A 16228-nucleotide genomic window follows, 5' to 3' on the forward strand; every position below is an offset into this window, starting at 1 on the left:
AAACTGCGCGCGTGATGAGGTAAACATGTAATTTGCGAGCCTGCGGGCGGAACAGCCTTAATGCGGCCTGTAATCGACTCAAAACGAGAAGTCGTGTCTTCTCACGTCACGAAGAGGTGGGAAAGAAACAATTTCAGTTCTGATCCGACGTCTATACCTCGGATGACGGACTGCGGGAGAAGCCAGGCCTCTCTTCCAGCTCTGATCACTCGGAGCGCCTTTAAAAACCCTCAAACAGTTCACTAACATGTCCAGGATCGGTGCTGTGGTTTCTCTGAGTTTAAAGGGCCGTCATGGAGCAGCTATGTACAGAAAGATTTGTAGCTTTTGTTCCAGCTGCTGTACAGAAACCCATCTTTAAGTAGTCGGGTCAGGTTCAGATCCTTTATGAGCATTATGTGAGCGGACTCTGTGTTTGTTTGTTTCCTATGGAGCATAAATCATGGCTGGAAAACATTTTCATTGAGGCTAAAAGCAGTCTTCTCCCTCCTCCTGGAAGTTTGGGATTTGACGTACAGCTGAGTTGGATTTTATTTGTTTTTCCATGTTTTTTTTTTTTTTTTTTGTGTTTTGAATAAAGAACATTTCAGTCTCGCTGTGTTGGAACATTTTACAAGATCAAATGTCGCCGTTTGTGGATAAAATAACAAAAAAATAAGTTTCACATCAAAAAAAGACCACAGATCCTGATCTCCTTTTGGACTAATCGGACAAAACGCTGATCAGATCAGAAATGTTAAGGCTGCCGGAAGTGGCGTGTCAGCATCGCCGTGGTAACCACACCGGGGCCTCGCTCCCTGACAGCGCTCTAAACGAGACGGGAAGCGAGGAAACAAATTTTCCTAAACTGCGACAGAAGTGTCTGGTTGTTCCACATGTATATATATATATATTTTTTAACGTCTACAGTGTTTTACAGACCCTCCACTTCCTGGTTTGAAGAGTAAACTCTGACACAGTGGAAGTCGATGAGAGTTCAGACAGCTCAAGAGCTGAACATTCTGATGTAAAAAGTCCTAAAAATCATAAAAACCCGAACTGCGATCATGTAAAATAAACCCTCAGAAGATACCAAAATGTCCCTTGAGATGTAAACTTAAACTTTGAACGTTTCTAACACAGAAAATGTTTTATTTGAACCACGTATTTCTGTGCATTTTCCCTCAAAGCTGCAAATCTTAAACCACGAGCGGCTCAGTGGTGCTTTGGCACCCTTAAATGATTAGTTTAAGGACTATAAACCAGTTTAAAAATTTAATCTGATGCAATGAAAGCTCTTTAAAATCATGGATTACTCCAGCCACAGAACCACAACTCGTAACATTTTTTTAGGTTTGATATTTCAATTTGAACTGTTCAGTGATTTATTTTTTTTTTAAATTATGCACACCAAAATACCAAGAGATACATGGTAAGAGTCACATTTTTGTACAGTGTGTTTGTCTCGGAGTTCACCACCGAGACGGTTTTATCAGTATAGAAGGCATTTCTCTCTGGATGGAAAATAAAAAAAAAAGAAAAGCTGCCATGAGAGTAAAATTTGTCAAACTATCTGAAAGGTTACAGTCTGATCGAGACAAAAATAAAAAAACTACCAACTTCCTACTGAACTGCTGCAGTATTCATCGACTCTCTCCACTCGGGAAGAAATGAAAACAGGGAGACAAAAGCCTCGTTTAGAGACCACGCTGGTAAGAAATGGCGTTTTATAAAAAGTTTTAATTAAGCCAAAACAAAAAAAACAAACAAACCATAAAAGACAAAATTAAAACCATACGCCCAGAGANTCAATTTTTGTCAATGATATCCATAAACACACACACACACACACACACACACACACACACAGAGGGAGGGAAAATCCACAGATGCAAATGTTTGTTTGGATGCTCATGAAAACTCAAAGGGACCCACAATGTGGAGCTAAGTTGTAGTGACACAGTTGCTCCTAGTTTGATGTCAGCAGGATGGATAGAAAAACCTGAGAACACAGGTGAGGTAACAGTAGGTCGATCGAGCAGACACAGAAGAGGGGGTGGGGGGTGGGGATTAGCCGAACATGTCAAAGATTTGACGCTTCGTACGACTTTAATCTACGAACTACAGGCCGTTCCGACCAACACTGCTTTAAAAAAAAAAAAACACTCACTGTAAGACGAGATGTCGATCTCGTCAGGCAGCTCGGCCACGTTGACTTCGAAGCGATCCTGCACGTCGTTCAGGGTCTTGGCGTCGGTCTCGTCGGACACGAAGGTTATAGCCAGGCCCTTGGTCCCGAACCGGCCAGCGCGGGCGACCTGATGGGGGCACAGGGAGAGTTAAGCCAACGTTCTCGGTTGCTTACGGCACGAGCGACGGCCATTTTTGAAACGTGTCCAAAGCTTCTCACCCGGTGCAAATAGGTGTCGGAGTCTTCCGGCATGTCGTAGTTGAAGACGATGTTCACCCTCTCGATGTCCATCCCTCGGCCAAACAGGTTGGTCGCCACCAAGATCCGCCGCTGGAAGTCCTTGAACTGCTGGTAGCGAGACAGCCTGCGGGGAGGATGGTGTCAATGACGCTTTATGCTCAGGGTGTGTGTGTGTGTGTGTGTGTGTGAGTCAGAGTCTCACCGTTCCTCCTGAGCCATTCCTCTGTGGATGGCGATGGCGGGGAAGTTCTGCTCCACGAGGAGCTGAGACAGGGCGATGCACCGCTGGACCGACTTGACAAAGATCACCACCTACAGGCAGAGCAGGGGAACACACAGGACGCCGTGAGGGGGGAGGGGCCGTCAATCTGCCCAACTTCGAACAGAAGAACCTTCCACCCTTTAGGATTTTTCTGCTGATTGAGGCCTTTTTAACCCAGATAACTCACCGTTTATCCAGCTGCTTGTGTAAAATTGTTTCCCCCATCGGCTTTATTCCATCTAAACATCCACAACTAGGTCCTGAGATGAAAGACTTTTCCTTAAACGCTGCTGTAAATATTTGTTTGCCAAACTAATACATGTAAAATGTCCATAACCACAAAAAGAAAGGCAGATTTAACCAAATTAATAGCCTTTTTAAGTCTTCAGACACCAGCCTGTATCAGCTCATCACTAATTGAAGGGCATCTCAGAAAAAAATGAATGTTTTGTGATGATTGTTTTATTTTAACTTAGTGATCTGCTCCTATTTCTAAGAACTGAAAGCAGAAATTCCTGTTACTACAGCCATTTTTTAGACAAAGTAAAATCTACTTTGCTTATTTGATCCTAAACCTTTAAGTCTTGGTCTTTTTCTTGCTGTCAGATGAGGATCAGTGAACTGAACCAACAAACTACCTGATTGAACTCCAACACGTCCAGGAGGTCAAAGAGCTTGCGGTTCTTCTCGCTGTCCTTCAGCTTGCAGTAGTACTGCTGCAGGCCGTGGAGGGTCAGCTTGGTCTCGTCGTCCACAAACACCTCCATGGGCTGTGTGGAAGAAAAAGTAAATAAATACACAAATCACGGTTTAATCAGCAAGTTAGCGTGGAAACGGCACGAGGCTGGGTGTCACTTACATCCTGCATGAACTTGCGGCAGACCGGTCGGATCTCCTTGCTCAGCGTGGCGCTGAACATCATCACCTGCTTCTCGTGGGGCGTCATCCGGAAGATGTCCTGCACGTCGCGCCTCATGTCTGCCACACAAACGAACACGGGTCAGCGGCTCGCCGCGCTACCGGAGCCAGAACGGGAGGGGGAGGGGGGACACGCACCTAGCTGCTCCAGCATCTTGTCGCACTCGTCCAGCACAAAGTGCTTGACATTCTTCAGACTCAGGGTCTTGTTGCGGATCAGGGCGAGGATTCGGCCCGGCGTGCCCACCACGATGTGGGGGCAGTTCTTCTTCAGGGTGTCCTCGTCCTTCTTGATGGCCATGCCGCCGAAGAACACGGCCGCTTTCACGGTGGGCATGTACTTGGAGAAGCGCTCGTACTCTTTGCTGATCTGGAAGGCCAGCTCTCGCGTGTGGCACATGACCAATACAGACACCTGCGTCGCAAAAGAACCGGAATTACATCTGATAGAACGACACTACGAATGTCTAAAGAAATGCATTTACACATTAATGGAAGAAAGCTGAACCTAAAGCAACCTTTAGCTGGGAAATACATACAATGTGTGTGTTTAACATAGGTCGTTTCAGATCGGAGGGCTTAGTGTTTGTAAGATAAAACGTCTCACTCACCTGCCCGTCGACAGGCTCGATCTGTTGCAGCGTGGCCAACACAAACACGGCCGTCTTGCCCATACCCGACTTGGCTTGGCACAGGATGTCCATCCCAAGGATCGCCTGCGGGATGCATTCATGCTGAACTGGAAAACAAAACAAGAAGAAACATCAACACCGGCCGGAACCACGAGGAAAACGTATAACACCACACACACACACACTGACGTTAGCCGCACTTCAGTGAACATGGCCGCACAAAATCGTCACCGGAGGAGAGGGGGGGAGTTTGTTACAGACTTTGTGGAACCTGATGCTCCCCGAGAAAAACTAAGCTCTGCCGGAACCGGAATAGAAGTCAAAACCAATCTGAAAAGAACTCAAAATTTCGTTTCGTACAACAAAGATACAAACGAGCTCGATGTGTCGGTGAAAAAACGTGGGTGTGGGAGATTCCTGGAACGTCACAGTCAATCACCGGGACATGAATCACCGAATCCACCCATTGTCCTGTCACCGGTGCACCAGCTGACAAGAAGTAAAAAAAAAAAAACTACTTTTAAAGAAGTCCATACATTACAAACGGAGTGTGCTACACTTAATGCTGCTTCGATGAGAGCAGCGACTCTGAAACAGCCCTGATCCAAGGACATTTTATTGCCTCGCTGCGTTTGTATCGATCACACCCCAGTTTAATTAAGAGGTTTTAGCTGATACATGTTTAAGTGATGTACAAAGACCAGGATGCCTCTCAGGGCATAAAATGAGATATTTGAGACTGGTGCTGTTTCCTGTTAGAGCCTCAAGAGGAGGCACCGAATTATGGAGGAGAAAAAGGGACAAAACTGGGAGCCAACTCCTTTAACATTTTACGTGATCTGCTTTTACACCCGGTGAAATACAGTCAAATGGGTGACATGAACCTCTTTTTCCTTGTTGGCCAAATTTAAAAAAAGCATTGGAGCAAATTCTCAAAGCATCCCAACAATCAAATGGTCCTAGTTCCAGTGGTTTCATCGTCCTCTCTGCAGACCTGACTGATGGCTTCCTCTGGCTCACTGAGACTCGTGCTATTAATCAATAAATACGATCATCTGTTAGCCCCAATAAATCACTCCTAAATACCAACTCTACCTCCACTCTTTCTGTGTCACGTCCTACTTACTGGGTGCTCCAGATACACCCCGCTCACTTCCCTGGTTAGAGTTTCACTGCGTGCAGGAGAAAACGCTTTAGTGCAGTAACTACAGAGAAGTGGTGACAAATCTGACAAAACCAGGGTAGAATTTGAACGTTTGTTGTATGAAATTTTGAAACGCGTTTCACAAAAAAATAACTGAAATTAGTCTCACAATCGATCAAATCACATAGCAGCTGTGAATATTGAGAATCTACTAAAATAATATAGTAGCTACATCCTAGAACAGAAGAAATGGTGGCTTCAGTGACAACAGCAACAAAAGAGCGGATTCTTTCAATCCAGACTCTCTTTAATACTGAAGAACAAATGTGAAAACAAGACTGGTAGAGACTCCTGAAGATGTTCCGCAGTTTCTAAAAGTGCTGGGTTGATGTTTTGAATTTTGTCTTTGCGTTTCTGGAGCATATCAATTTGTTGTTGTTTTTTAGACGTCTCCAAATCAATATTTTAACTATCAGGTTATCACTGGAATAATAATATCTGACTGTTACAAATAAACAGAAAACATGCTACGGGATTTCAAAGATGATCTAGACTGAGGCGGCAGTGGCCCAGGAGGTAAGGGTTCGTCTGGTAACCAGACGGTTGCCGTCTCAGCCGTCGTGTCCGTGGGCAAGACACTTCACCCGCCTTGCCTACCGGTGGCGGTCAAAGGAATGACTGAACGAATGATTGTAGTGTGAATTGCTTTGGAGTCCTCAGATTTGGAGCGTAGGTCGCATCAGACAAAAAAAAGGAAAAAGAGGAAAAAAAACTTGCTTCGAAGTATAAGTCGCATTTATTTTTTTGATGTCCGTGCTCTGATGGAGAGGTGGTGTCACGTCGAGCCACGTTTCCCCATCAGATACGGTTTCTTCTGCGTCTCTGTGCCGCCCACGCAGCAAACAACGCGCGGGTTTGCGATGGGAAAAACGCGACTCTGCGTAACACCCGTTTGTGCACTTATTGCACCGTGAAGATGGGGGGGGGGATAGCAAGTAAGTCGCTTCGGACTGTACGTTGCAGGACTGCTCAAACTATGACTTATAGTTCAGAAAATAAGGTGTATTTAAAAGTACTTCCCACCTGGTTATCAATCCTCTGATAATAACGTGTAAATCTTTGGTAATTGTTACTTCTTTCCTCAATTAAAACACACGCAGGAGAAGCAGGACTTTGACAAGAACTGCACCGTTCAATCGGTTTTAGATTTTAAGTTAGAAGTTGGACGGTTCTCCTTTATTACAGACCCACGATGATTCCCAAAGGCGCACGCAACCAGGACAAACCACACGCTCACCTTCAGACGGATGCTCAAAACCGCAGTCGATGATGGCTCGGAGCAGCTCCGGTTTGAGGAGGAAATCCCTGAAGCCGGAGCTGTGGATGGACACGTAGGAACCCTTCACCTCCTTCTTCCCTGCGGGGGTCGCGCTCTCCGGGGCTCCTTGGGGCTCTTCGTCCTCCTCATAGTCGAGCAGCTCGGTGTCACCATCATTCTCAGCCATTGTGTGTCTTTGTTTCTCTGGAACACAGAAAACTTTGTGTTGTATTATTTGATCTATGTGCTTGTTACTTTGTGTTAGAAACAGCTGTGATGTTGTGCTGCATTGGTTAGTAGTGATATCAGCTCAAAAGTTGCATTGTCTAACAATGATAATGCGGCTCCTTCATAATGGTAGCGCTAATGGAGAATATTTTTATGAAAAATAAATCATCCAAGATCTAACAATCAAAGTAATTTTGATGTAAGACGCAGAAAAAAAGGCCTTTTAACCCTCCGATAAACGCATCATTACAAACAAATAAAGGCAGCATCGACAGCGTCGCACCGGTTCTCAGCTAGCTGCAAACCAGTGAAAAGTCATTGTGTTGCATAACCCGTGCTAACGCAGTTAGCTTCTTCTTTGAAAAAAAAATTAAGCCAAGATAAATACACAAGATGTCTAAACTGTACCTGTGTTGTGAGCAGCGAATTATAAGTGAGGTGTTATTAAGAGGTAAACAGGAGAAAACAACATATTATGAAAAGAGTAACAAATATAGGAAGCCCGGTCGATTCGCTAAGCTAACTTATGCTAGGCTACATAACCTTAGCTTCCCCCGGCAGTTCAAACTAACAATAAAATTTTGCTTAAAATTGGCACTTTTGTGCCAAATTCAATTAAACACAATCCTTATCTACCAGCGCAACAAACCGATCTTTAAAAAGCAACGAAACGTTAACAGTTAGGCCAGATTAAACCTCTTACTTTCACGGCGTTAGCTCCGAGTGCACCGGATCAAAACCGCATGGGGGAGGCCTCAAATGGTTTATGCCCTCAACCGGAAGTCCCGCCCCTACAAAGAATAATAAACCGACGTTATTGGTGGAGTTGATCGACCGCAGCTAATGATTGGACAGAAAGTGTTCAGCAGTCTCCCGCAGTTTTAAGAAGCGGGATTGAACGACGCCGCACTCTGTGTATGGGAACTCGTAAGGGACAAGTCAAAGTTTATTTACGCGCACACATCCAACCTTCACGTAAGCTATAAAGTGAGTAAAAATTTTTTAAACCAAATGAGATGTACTCAGAAACAATAAAAATACCACATAAAACAAAACAAAAAAAAGTAAATACAATAAATATATTAAACTAATAAACTAGCACAATAAAAATCAACATGTTCTTCTGCTCAATTACAACATGAAATCAGTGAAAACAAATAGTTTTGAGAATAGATTTGAAATGAGAAGCAGTTTGAGCAGCTCTAACTTTCAAAGACAGGCTCCAAACTGGAAGGGCTTTATCACCTCTGGTTCTGAGTCTGAATCTGTGTCCAAAAAGTGCTCATTCATAGATCTCTGACGATGGAAAAGTTCAGACCTGTAAGGTGGAACCATACCTATAGGAATCCTAAAAACATGTAGTAAAATTATGAACTGGATCCTGAAATGAAGAGGCAGCCAGGGAAATGCAATGAAGGCATGAATTACTGTCTCAAAATGATCTGACAGGCTATAGAGAGGACATGGTTAAAAAAAAAAAAAACATTTAAAATTTTAAAGGATTTTTAAGACGATAATTAATATCAACATGAATAAAGCATGTAGTAACTTAGTTTTATTAACTGTGCAATATGTTTATTTTTTTGTTTCCAGAAATCGAACATGCTTATGTCCAGATTTTTCAAACTTTGTTCTGATTTTAGTAAATTAAAAACAGTCTGCTGAGAATCAGGACTCTCTGCTGCCCTCTAGTGGTCAGATGCTGGTAATGCTGCTGGTAACAATGATATGTAAAAAAAAAACAAAACTCCTTTATATTAAAGAAGAAAGCATTAGTGCAAATATTACTGGATTAATTAACACACAACCTTGTTTTTATTTAATTGTATGTCTGTTTTTGTTTTGAGACTTGTTTTGGAGGCAGATCAGATCAGTCTTTATCATTTCTAGAAGAGTAACACCAGATGATTCAGTGGAATCTGAAAGTTTGAAACAAGCAAATGAACAAAGATCTGCACAAAATAATCTTGTTTTTCTGTAGTTGGAAAGCAAGCCGTTTTATTTGCATCAACAGAAAAGATCCAAGCAAGATATTAGACATTTCTTGGAGTCATCTACACTGATATCACACATATATTATTCTAATTTGAATTTGTTAAAATCTATTAATAATTTGCAAGTTATAAAACAATGTTTTTGCTGTTTTTGCTATGTATTTTATTTAATGAAAGACAAAAGGGATTGTGCCAAGAAATAACAAGGTATTAAAATCATAAATAAATGATAAAAATATAAAAATAATGACTCAATATGTCATTAGGTGCCAATATCTTTCTGTGGCATCAAATTAAAAACAAAAAAAGCTATAATAATAATAATAATAATAATAATAATAATAATAATAATAATAATAATAATAATAATCAGTAAATGAGTTCAACATATTTCTATTTAATAAAGTTAATAGACTTAAACGTACAGGTGTTTCTATCATTTTTCAAGTCAAGCTTTAAGTGCAAATATTTATTGTCAATTTACAGTAAATATATGTACTTGAACAGTCCAAAAAATTGTTATGCATTGTTAGTACGCTCCAAAAAAATTTAAAAGAACAAACAAAAATAGACCAAACACAAAAAAATCCTTATGGCAGAATGACACTTTTGATTTGAAAGGAAAAAAACCAAAAACAATACCTTGTTTTCCTGACAAGTAAATGTTAATAATCACAGCTTGGTTCAAGTTTTCTTTCTTCCATTACAAGTGACGCTCATTCTACAGAACCCTGTTCTTATTTAGAGTAAAAAAAAAAAAAACATGAATTTTTTAGAGCTTTGTAACTTTTGACTGTCAATTTGTTAATATTACAAGCAACATAATATGGCTGCACATTTTAAAACATGACTTTTTCCTGTGTGTTGTGATTTACATAGTAACACAAAACCTCCACGCAAGATGCTGCCCATGGGAGTAGTTTTGGGATCGCTATTTTGTCCAAAGTCTCATCGACATCCACAGAGGACTGGACTGCAAAAATGAATGCCCAATTAACGGGACAACTGACTCCATCAGTGACGCTTATATTTGTGATTCCAGAGCTGAAGAGAAGCGCCACTGGGTAGGAGAGAAAAATGGGAAACTGTCAGACTCTGAGAGGGTGCCGCTGGTGGCGGAAGACTGGCTCAGGAAGTCCCTGACGTGTGGCGGTAAGGAAAGAAACAGCCAGTTCTCGACAAGCAAACCTCCTCCGCACAACCCCACACAGCAGCCCAGTTCTGCAGGCAGCCCATCCAGACTATTGCTGCGTAAATCCAACCTGCACAGGCGGCTCAGGGCTGCGACGCCACTGGGCAGCGAACCGATTGTGTTGCGAGCCACATTTAGGACCTGCAGCTCCGAGCAGCCGCTGAAGAGATCGGCGGGCAGGGTCTTCAACATGTTCCCGCTGAGGTCCAGTTCTGTCAGCAGCTGCAGCGCCTTTACCTCGGCGGGCAGCTGAGCGAGCAGGTTGCCGGCCAGCAGGAGCCTACAAAGACGGTGAAGAGTGAAGAGCGCCGGTGGGAGGCTCTGGAGCTGGTTGGCGGACAGATCCAGGACCTCCAGGCCTCGAAGGGCGCCGACGCTGGCTGGCAGGGTTAGAATCCGGTTGTAGGCAAGCTTAAGGCAAGAAAGCCGTCGCAGGTGAGCCAGACTCAGCAGCTCCTCTAGAGTTCTCAAGTTGTTGTGCCGCAAGTCGAGCGCCCGCAGGTTGGCCAGAGCCAGTAGCGCAGAGGGCAAACGCTCCAGCTGGCAGTCCTGCAGCTGCAGCTCCGTCAGGCCGACCATCCGCCTCAGGCCCGTCAGCACAAGTAGCCTCGTGCCCTCGTTATGGACCTCCAGTGTCAACAAACCGCCGGCCACCTCGCACAGCTCACCGGGAATGCGCTGGAGCGAGCCGCGGATCACCAAAACATGGAGGTGGCCCAGCCGGCGCAGGCTCCCCAGGGCCCAGCTGCGGCCCACGCCACCCTCGCCGGCCGGTTGGGCGGCGAGGTGGAGCTCGCGCAGACTGTGGAGGGAGTAGACCCAGTTGGGGATTTCGGACGGCTGAGCGAAGGTGAGCCGAAGGACCTCCAGACGCTCCTGCAGCGCCGCAAGGGCGCCGGGATCCACGGATGGAGAGCAGTGGCAGAGGTGGAGCTCCCTGTAGTTAGAATACAACATAAGCCCCTCCCCCCAAATAATAAATCTTGAAACAAACGTCCATATAACGTCCATAACCACAACTCCATCTTGCTCAACTCACCTGAGCGAGGTCATGTTGTACATCCGCGCGGTGAACCTGGCGTCGGCGACCAGCTCCAGTTTGAGGACCTGCAGCTGGCTGAGGGCGAAAACAGCCGGGGGAAGGCGGGGCAGGCCCGCCAGCTGCAGCCGAGAGCAGCCATCCGCGTCCACGTTGGTCATGGCGTGCAGCTGCTCCTCCCCCCAGCGTCTCTCCAGGCTCTCCTCCAGCAGCCTGGTCTCGCTCACCGGGGACAAAAACACGAAGAGGGGCTGGGCCAGCAAGGGGTCATACTGGTCCAGCAAGTGTACGAGGAAGGCCAAGTCGTTGGTCAGGTCAGGAACGTCGTCCCTTAGGGAGCCCGACTTCTTCAGAGAGTGGGAGGAATAATGTCGAAGACAGCTGCGCAAGGGAGAACAAGACGACAACACTTTGTGAGAGAGAACTGGTCGCTCGGTAATACCGATACTTTAATGACTTAACAAATCTGATGTTGTTTTTGTGGAGGAAAAGAAGAACTTGTCAGTCTTCCTCATGTTTTCTCAGCCTTTAATACAATCACCCCACAGCAGCTCAAAGTGAACCTCTCTCTCTGCTCGGGCTGTCATAAGGACAACAGAGAGAATCACATCAAACTGAGCGCAGGAGTCCCTCAAGGACGTGTGTTTGGTCCTTTGCTCTTTAGTCTGCTGACACGTGAATGCGCTGCTTAAATCAGCACAAATCAGTTCATTAAGCTCTCTGAAGACACAAGAATGGTGAGTTGTTGCCTCTGGACAACGGCGCCTTCCCCATGAAGACCGTTAGCAGCACTAAATCTTTGGGAGTCTGCGCTACTGCAGTTCTCTCCTGGAGTCTAAACACCAGACACATGATTACCATTCATGTAACAATACGGATCCTTTTCATTTTATTTTTTTCACGCGGAAGTGATCAAGAGTTCAGCTCTATGTGAGTCCTGACCTGTGAAACATCCAGCTGAGCGTGTAGACGTTAAGAAGTCCGTACAGGCCCAAGAGGGTCAGGTAGGCCAGGAGCAGCTTGCGCATGAGCAACGACAGGACGTGGATGCATTCGAAGGTCGCGTAGCCAACTCGGGTGTGATCCTCGAGGTGACAAACGTGGTTGAAGGAGAGGGAGCTGAGGAGAGGGCCTGTGTAGCTCAGGATCAGGGTTGCCATCAGCAGTTTGAAAATCGTCTGAGTCAAGTAGACCTGAGAAGACAAAACTGGCCTGAATGGTAATGTTGGCAACATGAGGTCCGATGTTTACCTCAATAAATCGGGAGGACCGCTCGCTTACTTTATAAATCACAACGGAGCTTTCGCAGTGAGACCAAAACCTCCGGACTCGTTCAAACAGAGCCCTGGCCTGCTCCCCGTCGCTTTTATCCAGATCCATGCCCTGCCTGGGTCTGTCCGCCGTCACCGGGGCCTTGGGAGGACAAAACTTGACTTCAGAGCCGAGCGACACCGAAGACATGGCGGAGTTACAGGAAAGAGTGGAGGGGCAAGGCGATGGTGGAGCCGCCGATCTTTTCGACAATGGGCCGTCGGTGCCCGACTCCGTGTTTGAACACTGGGTGCAAGTGACCGAGGGGGAGGGCGAAGCTGAGGGCGGGCGAAGTCGCCGCACTTGACCCTTAACCTCCTCTCGGAGGTTTTCCTGCCGGGCGGCATGAGACAGGGCCTGGGATGTCCAGGGGGACTCGCAGCACTTCGCCAAGATGGCCAGGAACTGCTCTATGCGAGAAGACGTGGGCGGGAAGTGGAGCCAGAAGGAGCCGCTGGCCACCAGCACCAAGGACTGCAGCAGGGCCACGTAGGGGAAGACGCGGGAGCACAGAGGCAAGGCCTCGTGGTAGCACACCTGACGGACGGACAGACAAAGCAGGGTTATATCCCTGAGGATTCGGAAGGAACCGAAAAGAAGCAGGGAACACGACACACTAACCAAAAATCGAAAAAAAGAACTGATAGAAAACAGATGCAGTGAAAGGCGGTTGGTTATGTAACTTGTTGTCCGTCTACAACTGATTCACTTTTGGAGTCAAGTCCGTTCAAGATGGCTGCCTTGTGTAGCAGAGTTTGTCCCCCCTGATCTATTGTGTCTGCAGTCAGTCACAGTTTGGTGACGAAGGTCGCCAAACCCTCTCAAAGGTATCTCGCTGTTGGCCAATGAAACTACAGAGTTACGTTAGAGTATGTGGCTTTTTTTTTTTTAGAAACTGTATTTTGAATGGATGGCGGAAGCTCTACCTGGCTGACATAAATGTACTGCTGGAACGCCAGGCGTGTGCGGCGACCCCGCGCCTCGGAGCGAAGTCCCGGGCCGGCTGTAGCGTTCGCGCCGACGGCCGGACGCGAGGGAATGCACACGACCCCGTCCCTGGACAGCTGCTCGGTGCAGGCCAGCACCGAGGTGACGAGCATCAGGACCCCCAGGTAGTCCATGAAGACCTCCCACCAGGGCTTCAGCAGCCGGCTGGAGTTCTGGTGCTGACTCAGAGGCGCCAGCTCCGACAGGGAAAACATGACGCCGCCGCCGCGGGAGTAAAAGGATACCTGCGAAATTACGAGGAAAAGATGTTCAGGTGAAAGGTTCTGCTTCTGTGCCAACACTGGAGGCTTGTTTGTATCGCATGACAAGTTTTTTTTTTATTTTAGTGATCATTACTTGGGAAGTCTAAGCTGTGTAACAGAGTCACATGTTTTCAAGGTTTGTTCAGAGGATTTTAAGGCTTGTTCTGCTGTTTTTAAAGATTGTTCTGCTGGTTTAATGTTTGTTCAGGTGTTTTAAGGGTTTGTTCTGCTGTTTTTCAGGATTTTTCCGCTGTTTTTATTTCTATTTTTCAGCTGTTTTTAGGTTCGGTTTGACTTTGTCTTAATTTTTTGGGATGCAGTCATTTCATTTCAGCATTCATCATTCAACGATATCCAGCTACAACTTCAACGGTTCAAAATCAACTTGCCTTGACATTTCAGCACAGTTTCAGCTTCTTCTGCAGCTTTCAGCTAAATCATTCAGCAAAAAACATTCACACTGCATATTTGCAGGAAATTCAATTTCTCTATTTTTTTTAGTGATCTTTACTTCGGAAGTCTAAACTGAATTATACGTCTACCATTCCTCGAAGGAATGCATATCGCTCGCCACCTTTCATGGCAGAGATTTAAACAAAGATTATTTTATGTTGAGAGATGACAGAGTTATAGCCGCTTTGGTCAAACCTTAAAAATATTGTTAAATATTATCTCGCTCAGTACTTAGTATGAGTAGAGGATGAGTCAGCTTCTTCTTCCACATCAAATTTCAGCTCAGTATCTGGAAAACTGACTGAATCGTAGCCGATTTTGTGTTTTGTAAAGTCAGCTGGCCGTGGAGACCAAAGGTTAATCACGCAAAACTCCAATGTTTAGTTTCAGAGCTAAAGAGGCAAATTATACGCCCTCCGAAAGTGCAAATCCGATCCAGTCTGTCCACGTTACCAGCTTACCGGTGTAAGAACTTGTCCCACAGCTCTCTCCTCCCTTTTGATTTGACAGGAACGTCAGGCCGGTGCGGTCCGGTTCGGTGGTGGAAAAAACTCCCAAAGCAACAACACCCCTCCGTCCCCTCTTGAGTTGACCAAACATGCAGCTTTTTAAGAGTTGCCATGGCAGCTGAGGACGGAAAAAAAATCTACTTCAGCACCAGAAGCCTGATTGAGGCCCACTGAGGGTTTGGCTGAAGGCCTTAACTCCTTCAGAGCTGAACTGCAACACAGAAGGACATTAGACTAGAATAGAATTTGTTGAATTTGTTGAATTTGTTGTCATTATTCATATGTACAATGAGATTTAAAAAGTTTAAAAAAATGAGATTAAAAATGAGATGAAGGAGGAAATCTTCTCAGACCAAACCATCACCTTTGAATAAAATCTGGCAGTTTTTAAAGTCGGGAGGGATACATGGTCACGATTTTGTTCCACACTCTTTTTTTTTTTTTTTTTTTGTGAGGTTTTTTTTTTATTGTGTAGAGAAGGAGCTGATTGTTGGCCAGTCTAGTCCTCGCATGAAGCCAAACTACGACCCCGATTCCAATGAAGTTGGGACGTTGTGTAAAACATACATAAAAACAAATCCTTTTCAACCTTTATTCAACTGAATACACCACAAAGGCAAGATATTTAATGTTCAAATGGATAAACTTTATTGTTGTAGTTAAGCTCTAAAATGGCTGACCTGACACACAGACACACTTCAACTCCATAAAACAAGACTGATTAAGCCAAGACATGGTTCGGACTAGTCATCTCATGTCCTCACTATTTTATTATCCTTTAATGGATAATGAAATATAACTTGAAATATATCTCCTGTGTGCTGATCATCTGCAACCTCGATAAATAAAGGAGGTCATTACGTGGACACCCATACCGTGACTAGACCACTGCCACGTACGCCCTTGAATCAAAGAAAACATAAGATTCACTACAGAAACTAATATGAATGTTAAAATGATCCTCATCTCTTCACTTCCTACAGATTTGTTTCTCCTAACCAAACAAATGATGCACACATACTATGTCTCAGCTTTTATTTGGAAAAAGTTGCTTCCATCAGATGAATCAGAAAACAAAGCGTTGGACAGAGTGTAACGAGTGACTTGAAGAGACACTAATCGGGGAGTTAAATTATGTATTCCCATAACATTATTAGGTGTTTAAACAGGCTTCAGCCCTAATAAGCTACCTCCATCAACCAGCAGAGGATGCTGTGTTTACATTCACGCAGCTACATATGACACCAGAGGGCAACCCAAGCCACGTTGTAGCTCTCGCTTGGCAGCCTAATGCCACACAGACGATCAGTCAGCGATAAAAGTTATTAAAATGATCCCATTTCTTCCTTAATGAGCATCAATGTGGGCGCGTGCAGGAGGCACACGGCGCGCGCTTCTTACAGGGTTATTTCCGTTGCATTTGGGCCACTAACAATCCTAAGCAGAGATGCAAACTGACAAAGAACCACAATGAGATCTGCTTCACACAGCTGGTGTGTGTGCCTGTGTGTGTTGTGGAGTGAGGAGCACCAGGTTTGGAGAGCAAAGACGTAAAAAAATTTAAGAAG

The 16228-nt window shown here is 45.0% G+C and overlaps 2 protein-coding genes across 2 annotated transcripts; both read right to left on the reverse strand.

The window, feature by feature from the left end:
• Positions 1-736: 736 nt before the first annotated feature.
• On the reverse strand, positions 737-7732 carry ddx39ab (DEAD (Asp-Glu-Ala-Asp) box polypeptide 39Ab). The gene is made up of 11 exons (XM_017416511.3): positions 7616-7732; positions 6664-6888; positions 4202-4329; positions 3729-4005; positions 3532-3650; positions 3311-3442; positions 2613-2722; positions 2390-2534; positions 2150-2297; positions 922-950; positions 737-808 (listed from the first exon to the last, which is right to left on the reverse strand). The coding sequence occupies exons 2-11, from the start codon at positions 6869-6871 to the stop codon at positions 737-739; spliced, it is 1368 nt and encodes a 455-aa protein (XP_017272000.2). The 5' UTR covers positions 6872-6888; positions 7616-7732.
• A 709-nt stretch (positions 7733-8441) lies between these two features.
• On the reverse strand, positions 8442-14744 carry si:ch211-106h11.1 (volume-regulated anion channel subunit LRRC8D). Its single transcript, XM_025006011.2, has 6 exons — positions 14613-14744; positions 13375-13680; positions 12419-12985; positions 12080-12330; positions 11138-11518; positions 8442-11035 (listed from the first exon to the last, which is right to left on the reverse strand). Exons 2-6 carry the CDS (start codon positions 13648-13650, stop codon positions 9931-9933), a joined length of 2580 nt encoding a protein of 859 aa, XP_024861779.1. The 5' UTR covers positions 13651-13680; positions 14613-14744; the 3' UTR covers positions 8442-9930.
• Positions 14745-16228: the final 1484 nt, after the last annotated feature.

Source organism: Kryptolebias marmoratus, linkage group LG12, assembly GCF_001649575.2.
Source record: "Kryptolebias marmoratus isolate JLee-2015 linkage group LG12, ASM164957v2, whole genome shotgun sequence".
Taxonomy (NCBI): Eukaryota; Metazoa; Chordata; class Actinopteri; order Cyprinodontiformes; family Rivulidae; genus Kryptolebias; species Kryptolebias marmoratus.

Coding starts and splice junctions, on each gene's coding strand:
- ddx39ab (XM_017416511.3), bottom strand. CDS start 6,871: ATGGCTGAGAATGATGGTGACACCGAGCTGCTCGACTATGAGGAGGAC. Junction 3,651..3,728: donor CAAGATGCTGGAGCAGCTAG/GTGCGTGTCCCC, acceptor TTTGTGTGGCAG/ACATGAGGCGCGACGTGCAG. Junction 2,535..2,612: donor GGAATGGCTCAGGAGGAACG/GTGAGACTCTGA, acceptor TCCTCCCCGCAG/GCTGTCTCGCTACCAGCAGT.
- si:ch211-106h11.1 (XM_025006011.2), bottom strand. CDS start 13,650: ATGTTTTCCCTGTCGGAGCTGGCGCCTCTGAGTCAGCACCAGAACTCC. Junction 12,331..12,418: donor GCTCCGTTGTGATTTATAAA/GTAAGCGAGCGG, acceptor TTGTCTTCTCAG/GTCTACTTGACTCAGACGAT. Junction 11,519..12,079: donor CTCAGCTGGATGTTTCACAG/GTCAGGACTCAC, acceptor TCCCTTGCGCAG/CTGTCTTCGACATTATTCCT.